The 27,941-nt window shown below is 44.1% G+C and overlaps 2 protein-coding genes across 3 annotated transcripts in view; one reads left to right on the forward strand and one right to left on the reverse strand.

Annotated features, from left to right (window-relative positions):
• The first annotated feature begins 96 nt into the window (after nt 1–96).
• ubn2a (ubinuclein 2a) lies at nt 97–19,888 on the forward strand. 2 transcript variants are annotated; one of them, XM_079278155.1, is made up of 17 exons: nt 97–613; nt 1,416–1,532; nt 2,399–2,503; nt 3,269–3,379; nt 4,590–4,693; nt 5,644–6,211; nt 7,476–7,546; nt 7,934–8,063; nt 9,625–9,731; nt 9,872–9,982; nt 10,690–10,833; nt 11,881–11,931; nt 12,063–12,105; nt 12,826–14,367; nt 14,463–14,670; nt 16,198–16,266; nt 17,512–19,888. In XM_079278155.1, the coding sequence occupies exons 1-17, from the start codon at nt 329–331 to the stop codon at nt 17,556–17,558; spliced, it is 3,813 nt and encodes a 1,270-aa protein (XP_079134281.1). In that variant the 5' UTR covers nt 97–328; the 3' UTR covers nt 17,559–19,888. The 2 variants fall into 2 exon arrangements, with proteins under 2 accessions (XP_079134281.1, XP_079134282.1); XM_079278156.1 differs by lacking the exon at nt 2,399–2,503.
• A 1,778-nt stretch (nt 19,889–21,666) lies between these two features.
• LOC306784825 (myosin-10) overlaps nt 21,667–27,941 on the reverse strand; it is a 42,528-nt gene continuing 36,253 nt past the window's right edge. The window contains exons 33-45 of the mRNA XM_079278965.1: nt 27,693–27,845; nt 27,360–27,608; nt 26,976–27,188; nt 26,425–26,637; nt 26,174–26,335; nt 25,656–25,784; nt 25,346–25,434; nt 25,116–25,239; nt 24,921–25,010; nt 24,595–24,713; nt 24,190–24,298; nt 23,907–24,079; nt 21,667–23,645 (exon numbers count right to left, since the gene is read on the reverse strand). Coding sequence (XP_079135091.1) covers nt 23,498–23,645; nt 23,907–24,079; nt 24,190–24,298; nt 24,595–24,713; nt 24,921–25,010; nt 25,116–25,239; nt 25,346–25,434; nt 25,656–25,784; nt 26,174–26,335; nt 26,425–26,637; nt 26,976–27,188; nt 27,360–27,608; nt 27,693–27,845 — 1,971 coding nt within the window. The 3' untranslated portion in view covers nt 21,667–23,497. The remainder of the gene's footprint in view (nt 23,646–23,906; nt 24,080–24,189; nt 24,299–24,594; nt 24,714–24,920; nt 25,011–25,115; nt 25,240–25,345; nt 25,435–25,655; nt 25,785–26,173; nt 26,336–26,424; nt 26,638–26,975; nt 27,189–27,359; nt 27,609–27,692; nt 27,846–27,941) is intronic.

Consider the following 27,941-nt stretch of genomic DNA (forward strand, 5'->3'; position numbering starts at 1 on the left):
TGCGTACGCGCAGGCGCATCGACCCCTCTCTTCTGATATTTTATTTACTCCCAAAACCCAAGATGGCTCCTGTGAATGTCTCGTCCCCATAGCAAATTGAGGATGCAAGTAGCTGCCGTAGAAACAACTTTTCCCCGACCGTCTCAACCCATGGAGTTCATTTCGTATGGTGCGGAGGAGGCCCACACACCCGTGTAGGCACTGAGCAGCCGTCGGAGCTTCGCGAAACCTTCTTCAATCCCCCAATTTGGAGTAGTTTCGCGAAGTAGCTCTTCTCCTCGCTGCCGCTGTCTGTCCGGAGCGAGGTTCAGGCAGGCAGCTCATCCAAATGGCCGAACCGAGAAAAGTGCAATTTGTCACCCTCTCGGCCTTCGCAGCTGGAGCCGCCGCGGATTCTAGGAAACGCCGGCTGGAGGATGAGGCCGACTTCAACTTCGGTGGAACCGGGGAGGTCGAGGCAGCGACCGGGGCAGGGGGTGCTGCCAGCGACGGCGACAGGGAGAAGGCTGGAGCCGAGACGAGGGCGACGGTGCGGCTCAACCTGACCCTACCGGAGCCCGACGACCGCTCCTCCGCCGAGTTTAATTATGGTGAACTCATCCAAAACCTCCAGGTAATGTCTCCCAGTTTGACTAACACTACCAGACCGGCTGACACAACAGCTGGAGTTCATTCTATTTGCTTTGACAAGTGTTTGTGTAGACTTGTCATTGCTAAGTGAGAGGGGGAAGTGCACCGTGTCCTTCCGTGGACCGGCGTGGTTGAAACTGACCATTAGTACGACTCAACACAAAAGACAGCAGCAGTCTTTTTGACCACACAGCCAGCCGGTCCACTCTGTGCTATCCAACTTCTGCTGCGCTCTGTCAGATTCTAGCTTCTTGTCGAGGGACCTCCTCTCTCTTTTGAACATGTAGAGATAGATAGTGCTCATCTCGTGCTGCTACCTGTGTCCTGTTCACTCAGACTTGCCCAGCAACAGCCCCATACACACAGCCATTACAGCACTTGGAAGTGCCACATGCATCTTGGCCCTCTGGCTGCGGGTGATAGATGGATGATAGAGCATTGCTGATGGAAGTACCAGGATGTAGCAGGGAGCAAGGCAAATGTCAGAGCTGAGAGATCAAAGAGAAACTCTCCTCATTTTGACAATGATAATCCAGTTTATCATATTCTTTATACGAGTGGCAAAACCACAGTATAATTAAAGCACCATGTTTGGCATATTGTGTTTTTCCATAATTTATTTATTTAAGTTTGATGCTAATAGTTTTGCTATTTTCCAATTCGACTTTTCTTTTCCTTGAGGTTTAGTTATAGTTGAGTACTTACTGCGAGAGGCACTTGAACCAAAGCTCTGATATGTAATTATTCCTGTTCATAATATATAATATGAATCATTTTTGTTCCAGGTAAAGAACAATCCTCCAAGTCTGACTTCAGCTCACAATCCCAACGACCTCTTCAACGACAACGAGAGAGAGCGGCTCCAGGTCGAGGCCCTGGCAAAAAAGTTTGACAATAAATATGTGAGTTATTATATTCTATTTCTATTCTGATGTGTTTCGAATTTGATCACGTTAGAATTATACCCTGACTAATGTTGGGATTTTTGAGGCAGATTCCAATATTCATATTTGAGAGTTCTGATAATCGTGTATCTGTTGATGAACACAAAACATACACAGATATAAGCTGGACATTTTACAGTTGAATAATCAACTCGCCAGTTCTCTCTGGGGGACAATCCACTGTTTCTGAATGACCTCGTGTATATATATATCTTTGGTATTTCTGTACTGCGACTTCTTGTTACTCATGGACCCACACAATCATCAATACCACGATATACAATAAGATAGTATTGGCTTCAATATTGGTTTAAATTACCGTTTGTTTCTTTATTTAGTTACTTGTTATAGTCAAGTAAATTTCATTTATATAGCAAAATCTCAGCTAATATTGATATCTGTGAATTTAAATATCCAACAACAATGCAATGTCTGATACTATTATTATTATTTTTTATATTAATGGCAACCGTAAACATTTTTTGATAGAAATCCCTGTTTTGTTGGTTTGTTTTTAAAGAATTCGTACACAGATAATAAAACATTTATGGATGAGCTCAAGTGTCAAGAGCTCTGTTCTTGATACTTATCGGCTAATAAGCACGTATCTATCAGAAGCCTATATGGGCATGATGGATTCGTCAGGCTTTAGTTCTCCAACGTGTCTGAGGACCAAATACCCAGAAAAACACAAAGCGAGGACGTTTTTTAAATCCTCACTCTGAAAAGGGGCTATTTTAAGATTTAGATTAGAATAAATGTGAGGAATTTTTCATGGGAATCAAAATCCAAACTTAATATTATATACTATTTTTAAATTTCAGGGTAACACAGAGGAGAAGAAGAAGAAGAAGGACAGAATGCAAGATTTGATTGATATAGGCTTTGGCTACGACGACACAGACCCCTTTATCGACAACACCGAAGCTGTGAGTGCCCCTCACTTTATTAATAATAAGGTGATTATTCACCTATGGTTTAGTTTCTTTTGAGAATGTCCCTTTTAATTGGTCAGATATCTCCCTTCAGTCTTAATACTAACGTTGCGCATTGTTCTCTTTTCTCCCGTATTATCTGCTGATTAATTCGCCGTCCTCGTCACATTCCTGAACTGCTGTTCTCGTTTCTTGTTGTGTTGAGGTAGACATTGTTCCTCGGCTGTTAAATATTTATTTCCTGCCATGATGTTTCAGTGGCTCTACTAAACATAGACCCTTGTCCCTTCTTACAACGAACCTGAGACTATGGTCTAAAATCATCCTCATGACTCATAAATACGTATGTGCTGCTCGTGTCCACACAGGGAGACGTCATTGGTTTTCTTTGACAGTGTTTGTTGCTCTGACTGTAATAGCTATAATCATGCTCTTTGTATGGAATATATGCTATTTGTTTTTGTTGTTTTGATAGCTGTCTTTTCTGCAGCGCCTGTTTGACCCTTTTTGTTTTTCTTCTCCTTTTTGTTTTGATATGCTCGGTGATGGAAAAGTGTTTCATCTGTGGCCTGGAGGGACTGTGACATTTTATTTATTTTTGCGCACAACAAGTCCTCCATTTTCTCTGACCAACATAAGAGCACCGGCTTATTTTTTTTAAATGATCAAGAAACATTATCACAGGATCCGCTTTTGTTGTGTAAAAGGATTTACTGCGATGTTTTACTACAAACTGTCTTCTATTGTTATTTTTCTCAGTATGATGAGCTGGTTCCTGCCTCTTTGACCACAAAGCTGGGGGGATTTTACATCAACACCGGCACGCTGCAGTTCAGAGCGGCCTCCGACTCGGAGCCAGAGGAGGACCAGGTGAGACTACTTTAACACGTTCAGGACGGAACACAAGGAATCTGTTATTCGAGGGTTTTCAAAATCACTTTCAGGCCGGGAAAATGCTTATTTTGTTGGATTTAATTTATTTGACTTTGTGAGAGAGTTATGAGAGAGAGAGTATACAATTACACATAAACTCTCACACAACTCGGGCAGTGTAATTCAAGTCTCAGGCTAAGTACTTCCCAAACATGCAGCTTTGCTCAAAGCTTCCTATTTAATACACTTCGGTGTGAGACAGTTAATGTAGAATTGTAAGTAGTTAAGATTTGTGTGGGAAGTAGTGAGCATACGAATAGGTAAGTGAGACTTGGATTATTCTGCACATGTGTGACAGTTTGTGACCAGATGTTTTGACATAGTTTTGCTGTTGTCAAACGCGGCTTCAATTCATCGAGATGGTTCAAAGGTTTCTTTAAGAAGGTGACACGGGATGAGTAATTGATGTAGACGTGATCATTTTATGGGGGAATTATTCCTTTGACACCAGCATTGTCATTGTGAGCATGGTAGCATGCTAGCATTAGCATTTAGTTCAGAACATTGCTGTGCCTAAGTACAGCCTCACAGAGCTGCTCGCTGCGCTGTAGACGTCAGGGTTTGTTTTTAAAGCACTACCTCCCGAAAAAAAAGTTCAGTGAGGCAAAACAACACGTTGGACCCTGTGGACAAATGGCGGTCTTGGAAATTGTAATGTATTTTAGAAGTTATCGAATACATGGTTTTATTTGGCTTTAAGAAGTCTGAGCTTTAATACAAAACCGTGCTTTATTCCGGAGTAAATAAATCAGGGTTTCCTAGAGAAGGGGTGTGGGGCATCTATTCATTTTGATGAAAAATATTGCAAAAACTTACTTCCCGTTGTTATCGAAACATATGACACGGCAGGATCTGAACGGGCACGTCAGTGTCCTCCCAACAGGAGCTTGGTTTTCATTGAGTTTAGTAAAACGTGTTGTAGATGTTATCCGTCACCACGTCAAGGAAAATCTCTGAAGGACATACTGGTGCACGCTCACTCTTTCGCTCACACACACACACACACACACACACACACACACACACACACACACACACACAGAGAGCGCACAGTGTGCGTTCCTCAGACGGAATTGATTAATTTCGACTGTGCACTGTCGTCTTCTGCTTCTTTGCGTTAAGGAGTGCGTGTGTGCTTTTGTTTCAGAAGCCGAATGACAACGAGGAGCAGGTGATTAAGAAGAGGAAAAAGAAGGAAGTGAATAATCTGGAAGAGCAGAACCTGAAGAAGAACAGAGTACCTAAACAAGGGTGAGAATCATGACGATACAATATTACTGTCTGGCTTTACACTTGTGGTCATCTTATGTCAGTTGATGACTTTGACTGATTCATGGAAGGGATTTTTAGGTCTGTTTATTAAAATGGCTCATGAGAAGCTGAGCAAGCTGCCTTGTGTCTCGTCACTTTCCTTATAACCCTTTTAGGACAAGCTACCACCTAATCGAATGAGTCATAACTATTAAGCCAAGCTATTTTAAAAGTAAATGTCACATAGACGCTGTTATTTAATCCTCTCCTATGCTTGAGAAGTTGACATTTGGACACCCGTAGATTTGTGGGCCACTGTGAATATGTGATGATGCATTTGTCCACTCTTTACTGCGCTAATAATCCACCTCCCGGTGTGACATTATGCTCCTGTGCTTTTGTGCGGATCCTCTCATACATCTATCATGAGGCAGCGATGCTGACTGTGACTTGCTCTCCGTTGCGGTGACAAGCCAGAAAACACTCCATGATCCACACTCGGATCGGCCAAATACTGCAACATGCCACCACGCTGACAGTAACCTCCAAAAATAGTAGCAGCTATTTCTATTGTGGCATTATGAAACAGATGATGTTACATATGTGTGTGGGCGTGTGTTAGATCTTTCATAGCAGCCTGCAGGTTAGCCCGCAGAACACACAGTTCCTCTTAGTGACTAAGATGTTGACGAATCAATACACAACTGCACACAGATTATCAGTCAACGGAATACTGACTGAATTATGTAAACAGGCAGATTGAATCACGGGTTTCGTCAAACGTCATATCCTGAATACAATCAAAACCTGGATGTGCATGAAAGCGTACTCTGTGTCAACGTGAAACAAAGTCCAGATGCAGTTTGAGGACCTGTATCGCCATTCATGTAAAACATGTATTACCGGTAAGCATTTTGCTAACCAGGCGCTGCAATGCTTTCCTCCAACAGAGTGACAGCCCTAACTCTCCACCGGCCGGAGAAGAAGAAGAGGAAGAAGCTGATGAAGGACTCTCTGTACCTGGCAGCCATGCTCCGCCGCTTCACCCGGGAGAAGGAGGAGATGAGGAAAAGGAACACGAGCGTGGCTCACCCCGGTTTGGCAGGAGTTGTGGCTAACAAGCTACAGTCCACCAACTCAACGAACCACCTGTTGGCCTCCAACTCCACCCATCCGCAGGGCACCACAGCCAGCAGCGACTTGTCACTGGCTGACCTCACCTCAGACCCCGCTGTGATGTCACTGCTAGGCTCGGCCAATGAGAAGGAGCTGCAGGATCTCCTAGGTGACCTGGACTTCAGCTTGTTGGACACTGACCAGCAGCATGCCATGGTGGCGGCCAGGGAGAATGGCATTCTGGGAGTCGGTGTTCCGGGCTCTAAAGGAGCAGCAGCAGCAGGAGCAGGAGGAAGTGGCCAAGGGCGAGGCCTGGGCTCTTCCAGTGGACTGTTTTCTCCACCTCTGCTGCCTGATGGACTGCCTGCTCCGCTTATTAAACGCATCGAGGACCTGCGGGCGGTGAGTCAACTATAGCCCGTCTGTGTGGCGGCTGAAACGCAAGTGCCCATAAGCTCAGGAAGTGGCACAACACGTTTATTAGTGTTTAGTCCAACGAGAATAGGCTCTTCTAAAGCCTTGGAGAAACACGGCTCCAAGCTGAACCCTAAAGGTTTTACGTTGTACTGAAACAGCAGGGTTAGCGTCACTGCCTCTGAAAAAAGTCCATAGAGTCCATTTCCAGCTGAGAATTGTTTTTCTAGATGTTGAAAACAAATGCAAAGACGGGCAGAGCGAGGCAGGTGAAAAGGATGATTCAAGTGAACTATGCAGAGGTGAAGAAGAGAAGAGTGAGGAGGAGGAGGGAGGCCGAGAAATAAATAAAGCCATTGATTTTTTTTTTTGTTGCTTCCAAAGATAACAGAGATATGGGGAAAGCTTGGGAGATTCAAATTTAGCAAGCAGCATTTCTTTTAATTCATCAAAGGATGCGTCCCGTAGGTCACTTGAGTGACTCATTTGGTCCAAACCAAGCAAACATCTGTTCATTGTGGCCTTTAAGTTCTTGTCTGTTTTGCATTCAGATTGACTTTTTACAAACAAACCAAGAGCTGTAAGTTATTCAGAGCAACGGGACAGTTTTGGTGACTGCTGTGCTACATTATCAGCTCTGTGTGGGTGAAACAGGCAGCAGATCATGCAGTACTTTTTGTGAGTTTTTCTTCATTGCTCTTAGCTGAGGGGGGGGGGTCACACAAGTGCAACGAAATAGCTGATTATGAGCATTGTTTGTCGAGACTGCAACTGCAACTGACTGTCAAGGTAGAAAGTCACAGAAAAGAGGTTGTACCTGACTGTCGGAGGAGGAGGTTGCTGTGTGGAGCAGGACTAAAGCACAACACATGCTGTTGTCATTAGTTCACACTTTGTGATTGATCAGGGAGAGTTTGGGCACTCACTTGCTGATGGTGTTACCACTCTGCTCACGACATGGTGTTGTTAAATCGCCGACACAGACCAGGAGGTCCTTGACGGCTCCTGCGATCAACAGGTGGATTTAACAGTCGTCTTTTTAACTCGCGCTAGAATTGCCGCCTAGTGATTTGATTGTTTGAGTTTGATTGACAGCTTTCACACCAGCCAAAGTGAAGAGGCAAACAAGCCAAACCTATTGGGTGTTTCTGTCAGTACAAAGTCCCCGAAAGGCACAGCATCACAGACGCATGTATATGTATCTGTACTGTATGGAACAGTGGAAATGCTGACTCCACTTTTTCTCCCACAGGCCTCGCGGCAGTTTGATCAAGAGGGCAGGAAGAAATTTTTCACCTTGGACATGAATAACATTCTCCTGGAGTGAGTAGGACAGCTTTTAAATCACCGTCAGCCCAATCCCAGCACACCCGCCCTCCTCTTCAGTGCTTCTCTCTCATTGTCTGCAGATTTCCCTCACTACCTCTCCTGCTGTCTCTAAGTGTTTTGTTTTCTCTCCATCTCTCATTGTCTGTGTTAATGACATGCCTCTCTTTTCCGTTCCAATCTCTTGTTTTTTCAACTTAATGTTCATCCTCTCCTCATTCAACAACTTTATTCTTCCTCAATCTTCAATCTTTTATTCTGTCATTGTATCCCATCATGTTTTTTTTATTTTTTCCTTTTCAACCTCCACCATCATAACTGTTCATTTCCTTGATTTTTATGACCTCACAGTTGTGACTTTTCCTCCCTCTTTTTCCTCCTCAGCATCGAGTTGCAGGTCCAGGAGCAGCCTCCCGATGTGCGCTTAGGCATCTACTCGCACATGGAGGCATTTGTGCCGTGCAATAAAGAAGCCCTCCTCAAACGCCTGAAGAAGCTCAGTCTCAACATCCAGGTAAGTGAGGCTCAGCTCTGGAGGAAGCCGGTGCTAGACTGCTGTGAATGGTGGGACAGTAAGAGATGTTGGTTGGTCAATGGTAATATGAGTGTTCTTTAGGACTGTAAGTAGGCCGTGTACAGTAATCGAGGCCTCCCACAAGGATATGGTGTAGCCAGCCATTGGGAAAATGTTGTTTTCCTCACGTTCACAGAACGCCCACAAACCAGATTATTTCAGGAGAGATCGTCTTTATTCTTTGTTGTTTACCTGGTTTCCACACAGGGCAGCAGACCAACGGTCTCTGCAATCCAAACAATAACGTATATCATGAGATACGTGATGACTGTTTAAAAGGTGGTCGTGGCGCACACGGCCCCTTCTTCAAGGCGTTCATAATGTTGTACACGTGAAAATTGACAGCAACTGTTGAGGATGAGAGAGAAGTTAAGATCTTGCATACTTTCACATATTTACACACCTGGCCAATCGCTGTGTGAAGTGGGTGTGCAGTTGGATTGTTGTTTTCAGAAAGTTACAAAAAAAAAGCTGGACACTAATTCAACTTTAGTGCTCCACAACTTTAAAAATGTTGACAGCAACTTCTACCAATAACAAAGCAGAGTCGCCCTGTTAAACGTTCAGACTATAATCTTGTAAATGATACATGCCACATAAATGTGCGCTGCTGTCATTTTTGAAAGTTTAATAAAGAATTTTGTGTCGTGAAGAAAAACAACTATTAAAATTTTTCAAATCTTATCAAAAGTCTGGGGAAATAAGCCATCGTAAGTGCCGTTTCCAAATAACTTCTACATGAGACTATTTTGTAGATGATATAGATGTGTATCTGTGCAGGGAACATGCAAGTATTAATGTAGTCCATATTCAGAAACAATGAAGTGTCTCTCACAATCTTTGAAATTGTCGAGATCTGTTGGTAGTTTTTCTCCTCCTCTGCTACTTTGTTTTTATTTGTAGTGCTTCATACCAGTGATGTACTATGGTCCCTTGTGGCACACACATGCTTGTCTTTGACCACAAAATTATTTGGGGATTGTTCACAACAAACTAACTAAATATTCTGAGTGTTTCCTACGAACCATCTGTTTCAGCGATATTTCTATGCATTTTAGCTGCTTCGTTGGAGCTCCTGTTTAAAGCGGACCCTCTAGTTTCTCCACATTATTTGTGCCTTTTCATGTAGCTTTAATCCGCCGACATCTTCTCTGCTTCAGTTGTTAACGTGCAGGGATCTCAGTGTCGGCTGACGAGTGCAATGATGACTGCCACTGAAAACTGACTTTTAAATGTCTTTTGTCATGGACCATTAAAGTAGCAGTGTTGACTAAATACATCGACTTACTCCCCCACCCTCTCCCCCTTTGACTCTTTCTGTTGATGCCCCTTCTTCCTCTTATTCTTCCTTCCTTTCTTCTTCTCCTTCCTGACTTCAATTTTCTCCCTCCAATGTTTTCTCTCTCTCTCTCTCTCTCTCCCTCCCTCTCTCCTCTCTCCTCTCTCCTCTCTCGCTCTCGCTCTCTCTCTCGCTCTCTCTCTCGCTCTCTCTCTCTCTCAGGATGATCGTCTACGGACGCCGCTGTTGAAGCTGAAGCTAGCGGTGTGTAGTGTGATGCCAGAGCAAATAGCCAGATACAACATGGACTGCATGGCCAGGGTTGCAAAGTAAGCAAATCTTGCCATAAACCTACGAGAATGTAGAAATCATTGAGGTTGTACAATAAAGTTTATTCAAACCGTTTGTGAATGTGTGCTTGTACGTTTACATGTTACTGACTGTGTGTGTGTGTGTGTGTTTCCTGCAGGCTGCAGTCAGAAGAGGGTGATAAGAATGGCTCAGAGGAGGAAGATGAGGAAAAGCCTGGGAAAAGGGTGATGGGCCCACGGAAGAAGTTTGCCTGGGATGACAAGCTCAGGTAATGATCCGGGACTGTCCTGCTGGAATAGCTGGCTGGATGGTGTGCTCTGTTATGCTACAGGTTTGTGTCCTCGCTGCTCTGTCCCTTCTTGTCTTCATCTTTGCTGTTGTTCTCCCTCGTCTGTGTCTAATCTACTCAACAGATCTGACACGGGTTTTAAAGATTGTTCAATTTGGCTGGGATAGTGAAAAATAAGGCATTTGGGTTTTGAAAATGAATGAGGGGGAAAAAACGGCACCCGAGTTGAGATTATTCCAAAACCAAACAAGAAAAAATATCCAAATCGATGCAACAGAACCAGAGATGTCGTGTTATTTTGACGCTGCGGTGACATCACCTTTTTCACATATGCAGAAGAATTCTCCCAAGATGTGCAAACTGACTTTGATGTGTGCGAAGTTCCCCTTTAAAGTCTCTTAGGAAAGCTCTGCATTGTATTCCTGCGTGAATGTGGAAACCCTGAGTACCGGTACTACTGTCCTGATGTAATTACAGAACCCTTGAGACTGACTCTGCTCAGCTGAGTTTCAATCATCATTCATTTTGGTAACAGCCTCGGCATTTTCAGGAATGGTTTTTTGATTACCTCCGACTCCCTGAAGAATAACGGCCTCCTTTGTCGTTATGTGCTAAACACCTGCAGCCTAATTTAGATTTTAATAGTGAAGTATTTCCTTTTGAATTGAACATTTGTGTTTGTGCAGGAACCTGCTGTGCAGCTTGGTGCGAGTGAAGCTGAGCTGCTACGAGATGGAGAACCAGTGCTCTCTGTCTGTGGAGGACTACCTCAAGGCCTTCTTAGAGAATGAGGTCAAACTACTATGGCCCAAGGGCTGGATGCAGGCCAGGTGTGTGTGTGTGTGTGTGTGTGTGTGTGTGTGTGTGTGTTTGTGTGTGTGTGTTGTGCTCAAATAGCCATTATACATAACAGCTCGTGAACAAATTCCTTCATGGTGATAAGGCAATTACTGAAAATTCTCCCTGGTGAGAACAGGGGAGTTGACTGTAAAACTAGCATTTAGTTATGTTACGTATTTCTTTTCAGAGAAGTTTGTTTTACGATGGGAAATGTGCATACATTCACCAGACTACAGTTTGTTGTAAACAGCAGCGAATTTTCCTTTTTTGCGGGACTGCGTTCATTTCATTATTTGTAACGACGACGCTCATTAATCAACATTTCTGTCAATGTGCCAATGTTGGCCAGCTTTCAACTGTAAGGTATTCTAAAACCAATGAAGTGACGGCATGAAAAAAATACAGGCACACGGCATTAAGACACCAAAACAACAGCAACAAAATCAGCATACACGAGACAAATCTGGCAAAACATTGATGCGACAGGACAGTGATCATAGTTCAGTACATGCAGCCATGCAAACCAGAACTGAATGAGTAATACTGTTGTTTAAAACATGTTGCACACATTAGCAGAGAAATGAGAATAAAGTAAAATGTTAACAAACTAATAGTATTGTTTGATGTTAAGTGTGCGATATTAGCATTTTGCCAACCTTTAAGCTATTTATATTAACACGTAAGCCATGCAGCACAAGTCACAGTGTCAAAGCCATATTTGCTTAAACATAATTGTGAAACAAATATTACTTTTACCATATTTAAAACACTTCTAACTTGAATTTCCATACCATATTTTTTGTGTGGCTCAACTACAGTACTATCACTGCAGACGTTTGTGTCGCTCGTACACAGACGAAGCACAGGTGTCCCGTGTTTTTCCCTACTTGACACATTAGTTGTAATTGAAACATCTTTTCCTCTACATCCCTGACAGTGATGTTCTTTTAACTATTTTGTGCGTATAGATTTACTTGAGAAAGCTAGCCTGGCATTGATCCAAGCTCTCTCGTCCTTGCTGTGTTTTCTCTGTTTAGGATTCTGCTCAAGGAGAGTCTTGCCGTTCACAGTCACCTCACTGGAAACCTGTACGTATTTACTGACATATTTATCTCAAGAACACTACTACTTCAGTCTAACAGGGTTTTCTTACAGACTGGGCTTGTATGCAAACTGTAAATGGAGAAGTCTAAATATTTGCCTGCATTTTGTTATTCAGAGTCAAGAGGAGAATGGTGCCTGGGCCCAAGGCCAAAGCCAAGGTGAGTGACAGCTCAGATCATTTACTGTATAATATCTAAAAAATATTAAACTGAATTTTAATTTTTCCGTACAGTTTATTTTTTTTTTAAACCCACAATGACAATAAACAACATTTAATCATGAAGCAGCAACATGATACTGTACTCGGTGCCTCATAATGTGTCTTGGCTGCTCGTATCATGTTGGCTCAGTTCTGAATACAGAATCGCTCTTCAGTATTCATTTCATTTGATATGTTTTTTTTTTTTTATTCTCCAACTATTGTGTAAAAGCTGGTTTCAAACAATAGCCAGGGGCTTAGCTGACATGAACAAATAAAGGCCAGCTCAAAAATACAACACGGCTCACATGCTAAATTTAGTAATACGTGCATCTCCACAGCACAGAGTCCTGTTCTACTCACCGCTCTGCAGCTTTCACTTGTTTAACGGAAATAATGTTTCATAGCTCGAAGTAGTTTCTTCTTTTCCATTCTCCTGATGCTCCAATGTTAAGATGCCGTCAACAGAACTCAACACTTCCTGAAGCTTTTGCACATTAAAGCACTACGGTCCTGTTGATTGATTTGCTGCTGTGCTCCGATGTCGCCATTTTGACTCTTTTATAATGTGTTTTGAGTTTCCATTAACTGGAAAACAGGGAAATAAAAAAAGAAATAAAGGCCTGGCTCTTTCTGCCTCTGAGGTACCGACACTGATCACATGTCTTCTGGTCTTTAGGAGGGTCTCTGGATCCACAAACCACCTCTCATGATGACCTCCATCCCGTCTCTGCCCACCTCCGTATCCGTTCTGACCTCCACCCGCCAGCCCCCCTTCTCTTCCTCGCCCCCGGAGCCCATCTGTCTGTCAGACTCACTGGATGAGGATCTGAGCGCTCCCTCTCTGGACTCCATCTCCCACGCACTGGCCCTCCTCAGCAATGCATCTAAGGGCCTGGGCTTCTCAGACAGTCCCTTGTCGCCCCCGCCCCTGCAAATGCCCACCACCTCTCCTCCCCCCGTCACCCCTCATTACCCCTCAGCCTCTCAGCTCTCTGCCTCCATTTCATCCACAACGCAGCAGCATTCCTTCTCTAAGGTGGAGGCCACCCCGCTGGCGTCTGCTGGGAACTTGCCAACAACAACAACGCTACTAACCTCCTCTTCTACCTCCTCTTCCACGTCTCCCGCTGTTTCCTCCTTGGCTCGTGTGCAGGCAGCAGGCCTGTCGCTGGCCTCCAGGACTGCAGTTGGTCCTTACGGCCTGATTAAAGGATCTGGCACCATGGGCCAAACCCAGACTCAGAGACTAGTTACCATGGCATCATCCAATCACAGGCCAAGCTTGGTGATGAGCGTGAGTGGCAAGATGCATCCACACCCGTCCCCATCGCCCCCAAAGCAGCGACCTCCTCCCACCGCTTCCCCACTGCTGCCCCCCCATCAGAAGGCCTTTGTTAGCCCGGCAGGGATGCTGGTAGCTATGGGAGCCCCTCATGGACTGGCTAAGAGCAGTGCCAAAACCAGCGGCATCAGCAGCAACGGCAGCGTGAGCAGCAGCGGCATCATCGCGCCTTCTTCCTCCCCCTCCTCACTGTCCCGCTCTAACTCTAGCACCCACCCTGGCCTGCAGTCCTTCTGCCCTCCCTCCCCGGTGGCCTCCTCGCCGTCCCCAACCTCCCACACCTCACACTCCTCTCAAGGTAAATCCCACACGCATCATCATCATCATCATCTCCACCAGGCCAACTTCATCACACCCATGCAGGCCACCCTCACCAAGTCCTCCCACAGCAGCAACTCCTCCCCCATCATCAAGCTCACCCCTCGGCCTCCTGCCCCCACCCCACCTCCCTCCTCGTCGCCCTCCCCGGCATCTTCGCCCTCACACCCGCTCTCCCATCAAATGATCCCCAGCCAACAGCAACAACACCAGTACTCCCCCAAAACGCCCAAAACTTTTCGCCCCCCCTTCAGTGTATCGGGCGGCGGGCAGGTGAATCAGACGCAGGGCAACTTCAGTTTCGCTGGAGGCCAGAAAGCTCGGTCCACGACGAGCAACAGCAGCATCAACAACAACTCCATCAACAACAAGGGAGTTATATCAAGTGTGTGCAGTCGCCCAGACAAAACTCCCCTGTCTTCTGCGCCTTCAGTCTCTGCCAATCACGGGCAGAGGCAGAGGGTGGTGGGTGGGGCTAACCAAAGCTCAAAGCCAGGAAACGGTTGGGCTGCTTCAGGAACTTTGGCCACGTCCTCCACAACGTCACACCTCTCACAGGTTCTTTCATATTTAGCTTTACTCTAATTTGGACAATGGAGTTACATTTCTGAATAAATGGAAGAACAATCTTTGTTTGCTTCTCGTTCCTGCAGGTATCAACAGCCGGCACTTCCCTCCTGGGCAGCGCCTCCGGTCTGCCCCTGGGCTTTGGGATGTTGGGAGGCCTGGTGCCGGTCTCGCTGCCCTTCCAGTTCCCCCAGTTGATCAATTTCAACCCTTCTGGAGCCCCAGGGATCGCTGGCATGGGCTCAGCCCTCAGCTCCAACTCAGGATACACCCTAGCACAGAGCGACCTAATGGGTGAGTGGACACCCAACTTGTGAGCGCGTGATTTGTTGCTTAAAAAAAAGGGAACAACATTTGTGATTTCAACCCAAAGACAAAATGATTCAGGCGTACTGACCCCTTGTGTTTGGCCTTTTCAAAAAGACAGTTAGTGACTTCTCGGTTTTATTCTTTTTAAAGGATAATGTGGGTGATACACTAGGGTTTTCTGTCAACAAATTCTATAAAAAGACCAAAACTATCAGTGAATCAGACGGTCTCGCAGTACTTCTTCTGAAAAGGTGAAGATCGTTAATAAACAGGTAATGAATTGTTTATTTTTTTTTAGTGTCGTACATGATGTCCTATAACACCTGCGCACTGGTAGTTTTTAGCGAACTTTACTCAAACCGGAGTAAACATTTGTTGCATACTACTTTCGGTCACGGTGGACAAGCGAGTATTTCGAGCAGCAGGACGGTGTGGGAGGGGATCAACTCAACATAAACTACAGCGCCTGTGTCCATCTTAATGAAGGAACAGATCACGCATTGATGTACTTTCGATAGTTTTGGACAACACTGCAGCTCTATGGCACAGTGGATTAAGCTATATCAGACAAACAACACTTGTTGGATCAATTCATTGTTGGTCTGGTATTTTCACAATATAGAATATCACCAGTAATAAAGTATCTTTTAAAGAAACTAAGTAATTAAAGTAACAATTTTTTTACTCCCCCTAATATTTAGGTAAATTGAAAGTTTTTATATTTTGTACTGTTTTGTTTTAATAGTTAGCGTCTTGAATTTACTCTCAGCAGGGATTTATACAGATAAAAATACACTTGTTCAGCTAGGACTGAACGACTGATACAACTACAACTGTAGCCTGCAAATTTTGTCAGCTGTAGCTTATTTAATAAAAATAAACGCATAACAACAAGCAATTAATCACAGTATCTTTTTATTATTTATGATAGAGAAATACGTTTGACTGTACAAACTTACTTTGATACTATGTAGACGACCATTACAGGGCTGGAGTTTAAAATAGACATTTAAATCACAACTGCAACATTTGTCAGAAAAATAGAAATTTCCTCAAATTGTTCTGCTGTCTGTGAAGCAGATTTGAGAGAGAGAGACACAGACAGAGAATATATATGTGTATAAATAAAGCAGGATAGATTCGATGGAATTAACTGAGAAATGGGAACAATTTACTGATTCATCGTGTTTAAATTTGAATTCCAGCCCTGTGTATGTTAATGTGCGCTCTGACTGAAGTACACCAGCAGCACCTCCACTGTGCCTGCTGTGCTCCTCATCTCTCGCTGTGACCCTCTCGCCACGATCTCCATTTTGTTTTATAAACCACTGTCTCCCTCCTTTGTTCTCCACATCCTTTGTGTCCGTCTCTGTCATCCCAACCTTTTGTACCTCGCTGCCACCTGACTTTGATCCTCTCCTCTCTTTTATTGCTGGACTCTCATTTAACATGCCTCCCCCCTCCTTTGCATCATCTCCCCCGCCATCTCATCTTCCCTCCATCTCTCCTCAGATCTGTATAAGAGTCTCCAGTCAGGGTCGCAGGCTGCCCTACCTCCTCACTTGCAGCTTGCTTTCTCAGGTAATCTGCATTCCTCCTCCTCGTCCTCCTCGTCCTCCATCTGTCTGCGTCAAATCGACCTGTCGTCCTCTGCTCGGCTGCTGTGTTGTTTGCTTTGTAACTTTCTGCTTGCTTCAGTATATTTGGTGTTTAGCATGTAAAGCCTCTGAAGTTATTCACAGATTAATTGTTGTTTCAGTAGATCGCAGAATACACGGTGAAGATTCTGGGTTTTTCTTCTGTGATGTACAGCAGTCAACTAACCTGCATGAAATATTAAAAACATTTGCATGCTGATGTCCACCATGGATGGATGTAGCTTAATCTGCGGCTGAACTCAACTGTAACTATAGCTGTAAACAGCTACACCAAAACCCTCAGCTGGATTATTCATGGTTCAGATCAAAGAACATCTGAACGTCTACATCTCGAGACTCAAAGCACAGCTCCTCCTGTTGCACCAGCTCACCATGTGATGAACCTCAAACTGCAACATTAAGTTCAATTTAACCCCTGAGATTAAAATGGTTCTCTCGAACAATTGAATTCTGCCCGTCAGCAACAAACCTAAATATTTTCATCTTTGGTTTCTAAATGTCTTGTGGGGTTTACTGCCCTCTAGGACAAACAATTCATCGAGTAAATGATCAGTGTATATGTTAAAGTATAGTCATGATAATAACCAAGATTTAAAAAACTTAAATAACTGAAATGCTCAGCAGCTTTACAGTAAATAAACCTTCAATTTACAGTAAAACCTCGAGCACGAGTCAGGTGTTCAAACTAGTCTGCAAATGTGAGGAGCTGGATTTGGTTTATAATAATAATATTCTCTATTTATACAACAATTTTCAAAACTAAGTTACAAAGTGCTTTACGCGGTTCGACCAGGATTAAACCTTTCGGGACTGAAATTACTCAAATAAAATCTGTATTTTGAAAATAGTCAAAAAATGAAGGCTGCTGCATTCAAACACTTACCGCAGGTTCAAATGCAGCAAAGGGCCGGCTCTTCAAAAAAAAAAATATATATATATATATTAATAAAAGATTCAAGCAATAATAATAAAATGGATAAGACGTGTTGAAATAAGTGTGCCTACGTTATATAAAAGCTTTGTTTTGAGAAGTGATGTCACTGATGTGGGGTCCTACTCATCGCTGTAATAATGAAGGACGTCTTTGTTCACAGAGTAAAGTTGGAAGTTCAGTGAACGTGTTTTACAGATACCGACATAGTTAAACATCTCCATCCTCTCTACTCAGATGCGAACCAAAGCCAGGGTGGAGACATGAAAAGGAAATCCCACTGACCAATAACAGCACAGGAGGCCCGACACCCAGCAGGGTGTCATCACAGCCTCCTGGACACCTCCACCAATAGGAATCTTCACTTTGATCGACTGACACGGTGACGTGGTATGAGGGGGCGGGGCTCCACCGCCTCTTTTTCAAAACGGACCTAAAGGAGAATCGGTTCGTCCTCGCTACAAGTGGCGCCGATGAATTAATTTAACTGTATTTTCTACTGAACCGGGTATGAGAACAAGACGGAGTGAATGACGAGAACACTTTTATTTTTGTTTCAGCTTATTTTTTTTTGTCAACATGTTTACATATGACCGACCTTGATCACTGTGGAATGAGTGTGAGCGAGGTGGTGATACAGATTAGAGTAGTGTGCTACGTGATATAAATTGTATTTAAGCTTATGTGGAATAACAGGACTCGTGTTCTTGCAGTACAAAAAGAAAAAAAAAGATTGTTTTATTTTCTCGTCTTTTTGTCTCAGATGTGGGAATCGTCGTGTCCGTAGACATTTTATTGTGGTCACCTCTGCTCCCACAAATGACTGTTATTAAGTAGTAGCTTAAATTAATATTGATAAATTATTTGTAATTTACACAGGGACAAAAACATGTTATGATGTGTGTGTGTGTGAGAGAGAGAGAGAGAGCAGTGAAGTTGATTTGAATGCGTGTATGTACATAAAGAAACACAATATACTGTTAATCTCTTTCCAGATTATTCTGTACGGATGGGTAAAGATGTGTACCCCCTTTTCACAACAATGAGCGAGTGTAAGTTTGATGCCCCTCTCTTGCTCGCTGTGCTTTTGGTGCTGTTTAATCACACTGGACCTTTTTCTGGAAAAAAGACTTGAATTGAAGAAGTTTTGGGCTCCTCTGACGAGAGGAGCCGCCTGCGAGAGGGGAGAAACGTCAAGATTGTAGCCTACTTGAATTGTTTTAGGGTTATTTGTTTTTTTTAGTTAAGATTTTTTTATTTACTTTCTCTGCTTATTAACTCGATCCAACTTAATATAACACAACGCCTTAGTTTGTATTGAAAACGTATGAAAAAGATCTATGCAGGACTGTAAAACGCTCAATGCAAAAGTGCGGGTCGTCGCTTGGCTTTCAACCTCTCCTCAACCTGTCGGTGCGTCTCTGGAGTTGTAGATGTTTGTAGACGTCACTTGAGACTTCTGCTGTTCTTGGGTGTGTTCAGACAGAATGCAAAGCAAATTTTAGAGGTTTGCACACAAGTCAACGGAAAGAAGCGATTTAGATGCAAAAGGTTTCAACTTGAGTGGAAAAAGTTGCACTTGTTCAGCTTTCACGTGCTATTGTTCAAACTGTCATTGCGAGCAGCGATAGACAGTTACTTTAGTAATCCCACAAGTGGGAATAACGGATTTCTGACACGGACAATATCGCCCTCTTGGTGAATAAGTTACAAACGTCAACAAACTGTTTGCAAAATGGCTGCAAACTCACATTAGCTTGTGTCAAAATAAAATCCAATATGAACACTAAAACCTGAAATTGATTCAGCGAATTGTGAAGGAGCCATACACCGTTTGTATCCGTTTGTATAACTAAATTAGCTAATCTGGCCTGTTTATCTGCTACAGGGTTAGCAGTGGGGCTAACCAGTTTGGGATGATGTGTAAAGGCAAGGCAAGTTTATTTGTATAGCACATTTCAACAACAAGCTAATTCAAAGTGCTTCACATAAAACCATCAAAACATAAGGCAAAAGAAAAGGAGAAAAACACTCCCAACCTGGAGTAACGGGTCTTTTTTCCCCTCCCCTTTGTGCTGACCCGTACCTGTGGCTTAGTGAAACTACTTTATGAACGTAGAAAGATTTAAAAAAAAAAGGAGAAATAGAAGTTTCTTGTGAGTTCAGAGGTCGAGCAGATACAGTCACACTCCCACAGTAACAGTTGGTGTCAACAAATTGAGACGATGCTGAAAGTTGACTTTGCTGTCTGTCTGAACACACCTGTAGAGATACCTTCCCTCTGCTGAATACCTCTGTTAACAAAACCGTTCTTCCCGAGTCTCTCGTTGTCCTCGCCCGACTAGTTCCTCCTCCATGTGCGTCTGACTGACCAGCTGCACCGAGAATGGCGCCAAAGATTGTTCTGTAGCTCACTTTAGATGGGGCGTTGCTGGTCTGTGTGTGTTCGAGTGATTATTCTTACATTTCCCCCCCCCAAAATGTAAACCCATGAGTGTCGACGTGTGGTCCTTCAGGATGTCATTGTGATGTCATGTGACTGGAGCAGTGGGTGACATCTTATAAATTGTGCTTTCTTTGGGGGTCGGGGAGGATAGAAATGACATTTCGTGGTTAACTGGTTACTTAATTTGGTCTTTTGTAGATTATTTTTGTGTGTCAATTACGAAATTAAACAAAACAGGTGGTTTTCATGACGACTCTTTAAGACTTTTCTTTCTACATCTTTAAGTGCTGAATCTGAGGATGCATTTTAAATGAACGAGCACTGAACGTTGGTGTTATGGAGCAACATGTTCATTCTCCATTAACACCAATGAGCTCGTAGCCTGGCCCCTCCTCGTGGTTAATCATGCTTCCCATTGGTTGGCTTGACTGGAAGGGGAGGGGGCACCAGGGGAATTGAAAACACCTGTGGATCAGAGGATGTGAAAGAGAACTTTGACGTTTTGGTTTCTGAACAAACGGGTTCTTAAACTCAACCTTCAACACTGAAGATGCAGTTTCCTTCCTCGACCTGCGGTGGTGGAAATGGCACACAGCCGAGCAGCAGCAGGCTCACCAGGTAAGGCCACTGTCTAAAGAGTTCACTTGTAAAAAGAGCGACATGTTTCTTAAAACGGCTGGTCCGTGTCGTTAAGTCTGCAGCAAAAGGGGCATTTGTTGGGGACTGTTTTCAGATTAATGAGCTCCTTGAGCATTTATAGCAGCAGGATGGTGGAAGTGAGATTCACTGAACATGAACTACAGTCTTCTTGTTTATTGTATTGAAGGAATGTATCACCCAGTGTAGTATAGTTCCTATGCCATGTCAGTATAGTCGTATGGCCCAAACATTAACAGTATGGTATGCCAAATAAAGTAACTGTAGTATGTCATAAAACATATCGTTGACTGCACTTCATGCTGCTGGATCCTAGATCTAGCTTGCTGACCTACATGAATGATTGATAACTTTTCAAATTACCCTTTCTACACTTCGAGTTTGGAGTCAACAAACACCAGTGGACAGCCTGCAGGAACAGCAATGAATGCCTAATTGTTTCACTGATGTTGCAGCCAATACTACTTAAGCAACGTGGGTGTGTTTTTCCATTTGAGGAAATTTCCCCGCTGTGAGATTTAACACGTTGCCGTCAGCAACATTATTATTATTATTATCATTATTACAGCATGCCATTAAAGGTCCTAAATAATCATAGATTATGTCAAAACATTATCGGAAAAAGTCATAGTATATGTTTTAAGCCACACTATACTGTACTGTGACTTTGTCGACTAAAAACTTATTTAGTATAAAAAAGTACAAAAAATGCATAGTGAAGTGTGTCCCATTATAACGTGTCAAAAGTTCTAAAATGTCAGTTTAATGTCGAAAAATTAAAAGGTCGTAAAAAGTCATCGTATGTCGAAATTTCTTAAGTCACAGTATGTCAAAAACAGTTGTAGTATATGTAAAGTGCCTAAAAAAACATGTCGGTGTTGTATGACTAAAAAGTTTATGGATTAATGTTGAAAAATGTCCTAAAAATTAATAGTAAAGTATGTTGACTTTATTTGTATCCATAATAAAAGTTGGAGGAAAATATCAGATTATGAAAAGACAACTATTCTAATAAATGGAGAAAGTTGTTTATGGTCCTTTTTTTGTTCAGACCTACAATTAACAGATTTTCGGATTATCCGAGAACCTAGTACAGCGGTTCCCAAACTTTTTAGGCCGCGCACCCCCTTCTACATCCCGACCGGGTTAACGCACCCCCAATCCCCCACACCTTAAAAAAACAAAAACAACGGAGCCTATTTATAGCCTCATAGAAATCGGACCAATGAGAGAACAGTTTGCTCCCGCGTGGCGTTTGTTTACAATATTTAGTCCGCTGTTAAATGTTTCAGTGTGAACACAAACCGAACAAAGGGGAAACTGCAACATTGTATCATATTAATCCCTGAATCAGAACAACGCATGTGTACAGTTTGTGTATTATTTCTTTTTACTATGGTTTTGATTTTTGGAACAAAGTTTCAATAACTTTCAGTTACACAAGGCGTCACTTTTAAAGAGCAATAAGGATGGCGAGGGCACAGGCTCAGCGGCAGATTGCATCACATTTAATTTACAATTAACTACACATAGAATGAGACTGCAGTTGTTTTAGGCTGTTTTGTAACTCCTCCAATTTCGATATAAAAAATGTAAGGGGCTTTTGACTTTCACTGGCGTTCAGGTGGCGACGTAAATAAGAGTGCTTCAGACAGCTGTTAGCCAGAACCTCACTGCACACCACGCACTGTGGCTTTGGGCAATCCAAGTGAAGCCCAGACACAGATCATTTATCATATTTCCTCTTTTTTCCCAGTGTTAACGTTTCTATCCAAGGAGCCAGAAATGAAGACGTTTCCATGCCGGTTTTAGTTTTGTGAAATGCTTGTTTTAAGAAAATATAAAACAAGGGAATGTGAACAAATCAAAAATAAATCACAATATATATTTTCTCGTATGTAACCTAACATTAGGACATACTGTTGTGAAGCAGGTTAGAAACCAGATGTCATGGAACTGTAGCTGTTACATTCCTTGTATTTCTGAGCCCTTTGGCTAAAAATTGAGTTAAAAATCTTGTTTTATTGTGACAAACTGAATATTTTTAATCCAAATGCTCAGGAGGATTTGGAAAACGCCTTCCGAACAGCGGTAGTTGTTAAATGACTTGTTTCCAAAGTTTGGCAGGTAGTTTTAATGTAGTGATAAAACAAACATGGCAGAAACACCGAAATGTAGCAATAAGACGACGACTGTTCAATCTGTCAAACTCGTAACCATTTGTGCCAGTTCAGCGCTTCCAGTAAGAGCCTTTTCTCCCTGTTGTCCAGTTTAAGATTGAAACGTCTTCCTGTGCAGTTCTGTGCATCATTCGCAGCTCAGGCCGACCCACAGTAGAGGAGAAATGGTCAACGATACACCCGTTAACCTCGTGCGCTGAGATTTCTAGTTAAAACGCAGCGAGACATTCTTTCATTAAATGTTGAGATGAAGCAACACAGAAAATAAAAATACCCTTTTCTTCACAGTAATACACTTCAAATCCAGAGTCCGTGTTCTTCAATTGCATGTCCCGAGATGTTCGTCATTCCTGCAGTGTAGAAGCAAACAGTCCGGACATCAGAGGAAGACTTACGCAACAGAAGCAGCTGGCGTGGCGGTCCGAAGGCCACAGTGACCCGACACACTCGTACCCGAGTGTCGGGTACGAGATGGCTTTTACACAACTAGTGAGCAGAACACTAATAACACCAACGTGTAATACCTTGTAGTGCGTTCACATACGTTACATACTTGGTGTGTGTGTACACTTAACAGCCTCCACCTACAGTTTCATATGTATAAAAAGCACTTTGCACCTATGTATACTTTCTCAATAAGCTGCGCAGATGACTTGACGCCTGATGGGAGGGAGAGTATTACGGCAGGACGCTGAGATGATGCATGGGAGGACAGAGTAAGGCAGAATTGTCTGTTTGCCCCTGTGACTCTGTGACTTCAGGGGAGGGCGATGGATTTTCCCTGCGGTGTTAACCGATACAAAAAGGGCTGCCAGGCACACTCCGCCCAGCGTTAGCAAAAATGTCTGTCCAGTCAGCGGTTTGAAATGAATGGAGACGCCAAGGTGAGGTGGGTGGTGAGGAGGGAGGGAGACGGCGAGGAGGGAAAGGGTCGCCGTGTTTACTCGGCGTTGGCGGTTTGCGTCTCGTTGAAGTCGCCAGCACGGCTGTCGGCGTCGTCGTCCGACATGTCGACGGAAGCACCGTCCAGATTGAGGTTGCGGCGCCCCGACCGGCCGGAGGAGAAGCTGCTGACCGGGCCGCCACGCCTGCTCAAAACAAAACAACATGAACCTCTGCACATGTCAAATACACCCTGCTAATACACACGCAAGCTGAAGACAAACATTTAAATGACACTAATGAGTATATCAGAATTATATTACTAGATACTGTGGCAGTAAAATGGCTTGACACCTTAAAGCAAATACACACCACTATGATTAAGAGATCACGTGTTCACAGTTTGTGTTGTGTTTGTGTGGAAGGACACGGGGCACATAAGGACGTCTCTAAGGTCCTCCTCGTACCTGAGGCGGTTCTTGAGGGAGTTGACCTCTCGGGTGAGACCCTCGCTGGCCTCGGTGGCGTCGTCCAGCTCCCTCTGCAGCTTCCTGCGGGTAGCGTTGGCCCTGGTGGCCTCCTCCTCCGCCTCCTCCAGCTGACGCTTCAGCTGCTTCATGCGGGAGTTGGCTTTCTCCATCTGACGGGAGGACGGACACACGGGGGAAACGGGCGGAGACAGTGAGAGGTCGTGGGTGGTTGGCTGGAGAACCATCCTGAGGAGAAGTGAATCTTTCCATGAGTCAATACCTGCTCCTTGTACTGGTCAGCGTGACGACGCTCATCCTCCACCTGCATCATCACCTCCTTCAGCTTCTTCTCCGTGCGACGGACGATCTTGTTGGCTGCTGCTCTCTCCCTGAAAGTTAAAAAAAGAAACATGTAAGACAAGAGCTGCATTCACTGTTTAGTCCAACTTTGTCACAAAAGCAAATAAATCTTTTGCACAGGACTCTACTCTTACAATCGACCACCATTACTGTCTCTAAAATCAATGTCATGATGATTTAGTTGTTAAAATGTCTGACGATGAACCTTCACGTGGATCCAAATAGCTGACCAGAAAATCTCTCCAATGGCGTTTCATCAGTCGTCAAACTAATTCTAAATGTCTTCGGTCTCATCTTGTGGGAACGGGTGAGTTTGGTCACTTACTTTGCTTCCTGCTCCAGCTGCTCCTCCAGCTGCAGGATCTTGGCCTCCAGGGCAGTGATGGACGCCTTAAACTTTGACTTGACGGTCCCCTCCAGCTCTGCTAGCTTGGATTTCAAGTCCTGCGTTTTGCAACATGTAACTGTTAGGATCCTGAGCATTAAATGTGACGAGATGCAGTGAGGGGGAGGAAAGGATGATTTTCTCATAGCTTTTTTCAACATGTGTACAAAGACATCAGGTAACCAGCTTCTTCTGCTGTTGTGTTATCCAACCTCTGGATGTACATAAGCGCATGCATGTATATCTGTATTTAAACGAGTCAAGACCTTGTTCTGCCGCTCCATCTGTTGCCGAGCGTTCTCACTCTTCTGTGCAGTGCTGCGTTCTCCGGCCAACTCGGTGTTCAGGTTGTCGACCTGAGGAAGAGATGTTGTGTAACATTGATGGAAGCAATCTACCATTTTGGAACCAAGTTGACGACGAAGCGCACGACCCTTCTCTCTAAAGCGCAGTCTGTTTACCTGGATGTTGGTCTTTCTGAAACGGTCGTTGAGCAGCTCCATGTTCCCCTGCTCCTCCTCAAGCTCCTCCTCCAGCTGGGCGATACGAGCGTCCAGCCTTCTCTTCTCGTCCAGCAGCGCCGACCTGACACACACACATTATTATTCAGGGTATATGCCGGAATCCTGAAGGTAAATGGAATACCTTTTCAAGACACTTAAAACATCGGTATGAACAAGACGACACTGACTTTCCAGAGGCGCTGTTAGCGATCTCATCAGCCAGCTCATCCCTCTCCTGCTCAGCATGTCGACGGGCCCTCTCGGACGCTGCGTGGTCCTAAACCACACAGAACACACACGAGGATCAGTGCGGAGAAGATCTTGTATAAGCTGCTCTCCCGTTGTTGTCCATCAAATACAGAAATGAAGTCTGACTGGAACAAGTCTGACAAAAAGTTGATATTCATTCTTTCTCTAAGTCATGAATAAAATACATATTAACAGTTCATATCAGACAATAAGATGATCTCTAATTTAGAAGAAAATATGGAATTTGACCTCCTGTAGCTGTAGGATTTCAGCTTCGAGGGCCTTGAGTTTCTTCTCGTTCTCCTTGGACTGTGTGAAGATCTCATCCCTGGAGGCTCTGGCCTCCTCCAGCTCCCTCTGATAGTCCTTCATCTGAGCCTACAGACCAGAGACAAGGTGGACCAGAAAAATAACAGGAAGGTATTTCATTGAGCTCATCGATTTGCCCGATAATCAACACGGACAGCAGTAGCAGCTGACGCACAGATAATGGACAACATTAAGTTACCGTAAAACCCTTAACACGAGAAATGGGTACCGAAACACGGCATTATCGCCAAGTAGAAGTAATTCAAAGAATAATAATCCATCAGTAATAACTTTTTTTGTGCTGCATCTTCAATATTTTGTTAACAGTACTGAGGGTCAGAGTGTCTCGTTCATAAACAAACAGAGATCTGCACTGTTTAAAACCTGTAAACCCTTAAAAAAGCAGTTTCAAAGGCTTCTAGGCGAAGCACTGAACAGGTGTGTGTGTGCGTGCGTACCTGTAGCTTTTTCAGTTGTTTAACAGCCTCGTCTCTGCCTTTGTGAGCGGCTTCAATCTGTCCTTCCAGCTCGTTCAGGTCCATCTCCAGCTTCTTCTTGGAGGCAACAGCCAGAGTTCTCTGCTTCCTCTCGTCCTCCAGCTCTGCCTCCATCTCACGCACCTGGAAGAGTAAACAACTCGGCATATCAAGAAATGCACGAGGAATATGGAGCCAATTCATGCTGGTCATCATCTGTGGGCCCTGTGTACCTGTTTGACCAGCGACCTCTTCTTCTCCTCTCCCTGCTCGTCTCTGGCCTGCAGGTCTCGGTCAAACTGGGCCTTCATGGCCTGCATGTTGACCTCCAGACGCAGTTTGGCGTCCTCCGTGGCCTGCAGCTCGTCCTCCAGCTCCTCCAGCTGAGTTCTCATCTCCTCCACCTGTTGCTCCAGAGTTCGCTTGGACTTTTCCAGTTCATGGACCTGTACGCATCATCGGGACAAACAAATATGTCAGCGAAACGGTTCTGGACTGAGGCAGATTAAAGGACCTCAGAAAACCCTGTGTGGATTTCTAAAATGAAAAATACATCTTGAGATTTTATGTTTAACAGCAAAACTATCCTGGCTGATCAGACTGTACTTTGAGACTAAAAAAGAAACATTAAATCACATCTAATAAGTGTCATCGGAGCAGTGAGCTGTAAGTGGAAGCTACAACTCGTCTTTCTGCTGTAAATGGAAGTCCAAATAAATGTAATCTGGACACTTCTGTCACGTCTGTTTTTAAATGGTCATTTAAGAGGTCAAAGGTCACTCACATTCTTCCCCACGTCATCCTTGGAGCTCATCAAGTCCTCCATTTCAGCACGGAGCTGCTTGTTGAACCTCTCCAGTTCCTCTTTGGCCTCCAAGGCCTCCTCCAGAGCTCTGGCCATAGACAGAGCCTTGGTATCCTTCTCTCTGGCCTCAGCCTCCGCACGGTCTCGCTCCTCAGCGTAACGAGCGGAGATGGTCTTCTCTTCAGCAAGCAGCTGGTGTGGACAAAAGTGTGACGGTGAGTATAAAGTTACGCAACGGTATCACTGTTATACTATTATATACTTTTTAACTGATGGCATTAATCTGTCAAAAAGAATTGTCAGTTAACGGTTAATTATCAACATCCGGAATCATTTCTGAAAGACTTTGCCGGTCCAGCATACCTGATCGAACTTCTTTTGTTTTTTCTCAAGGCTTGAGACGATCTGTCTCTGGTGGTCCAAGTCCACCATCAGGTCGTCCAGCTCCTGCTGCAGTCGGTTCTTGGTCTTCTCCATCTTGTCCATGGCCATGGTCTTCTCCTCCAGACGCTGGCTGGTCAGCTCCACGTCCTTCTGGAGCTTTCTCTTCACCTCCTCCAGGCCCTCCATCGACCCTACGTCCTCCTCTAGCTTCTTCTTCGTCTCAAACAGCTACAGGAAGGCCATTTATTTTATTCAGATAAAGATAATACAACACAGATGTGGATGTGTACCAATATCTACGTATGACTGTACCTGGGAGTGCAACATCTGCAGCTGTTTCTCCAGGTTGCGTCGTGCCTCCTCGTCGTCCTCTTGCTGCTCCAGCAAGGTGTTCTTTTCCACCTCCAGCTGGCGGATCTGGCCGCTCAGGTTCAGCTTCTGACGAGTCTCCTCCTGCCGCAACTCCTACACACCACAGATGAGCCAGACAAAAGAAAAGCAGGAGACAAATCTGTTGTTATCATTATTAGTACTGAGGTATAAGAACGGATTTAGACTGTC

Source organism: Melanostigma gelatinosum (assembly GCF_949748355.1).
Source record: "Melanostigma gelatinosum genome assembly, chromosome: 11".
Lineage (NCBI taxonomy): Eukaryota > Metazoa > Chordata > Actinopteri > Perciformes > Zoarcidae > Melanostigma > Melanostigma gelatinosum.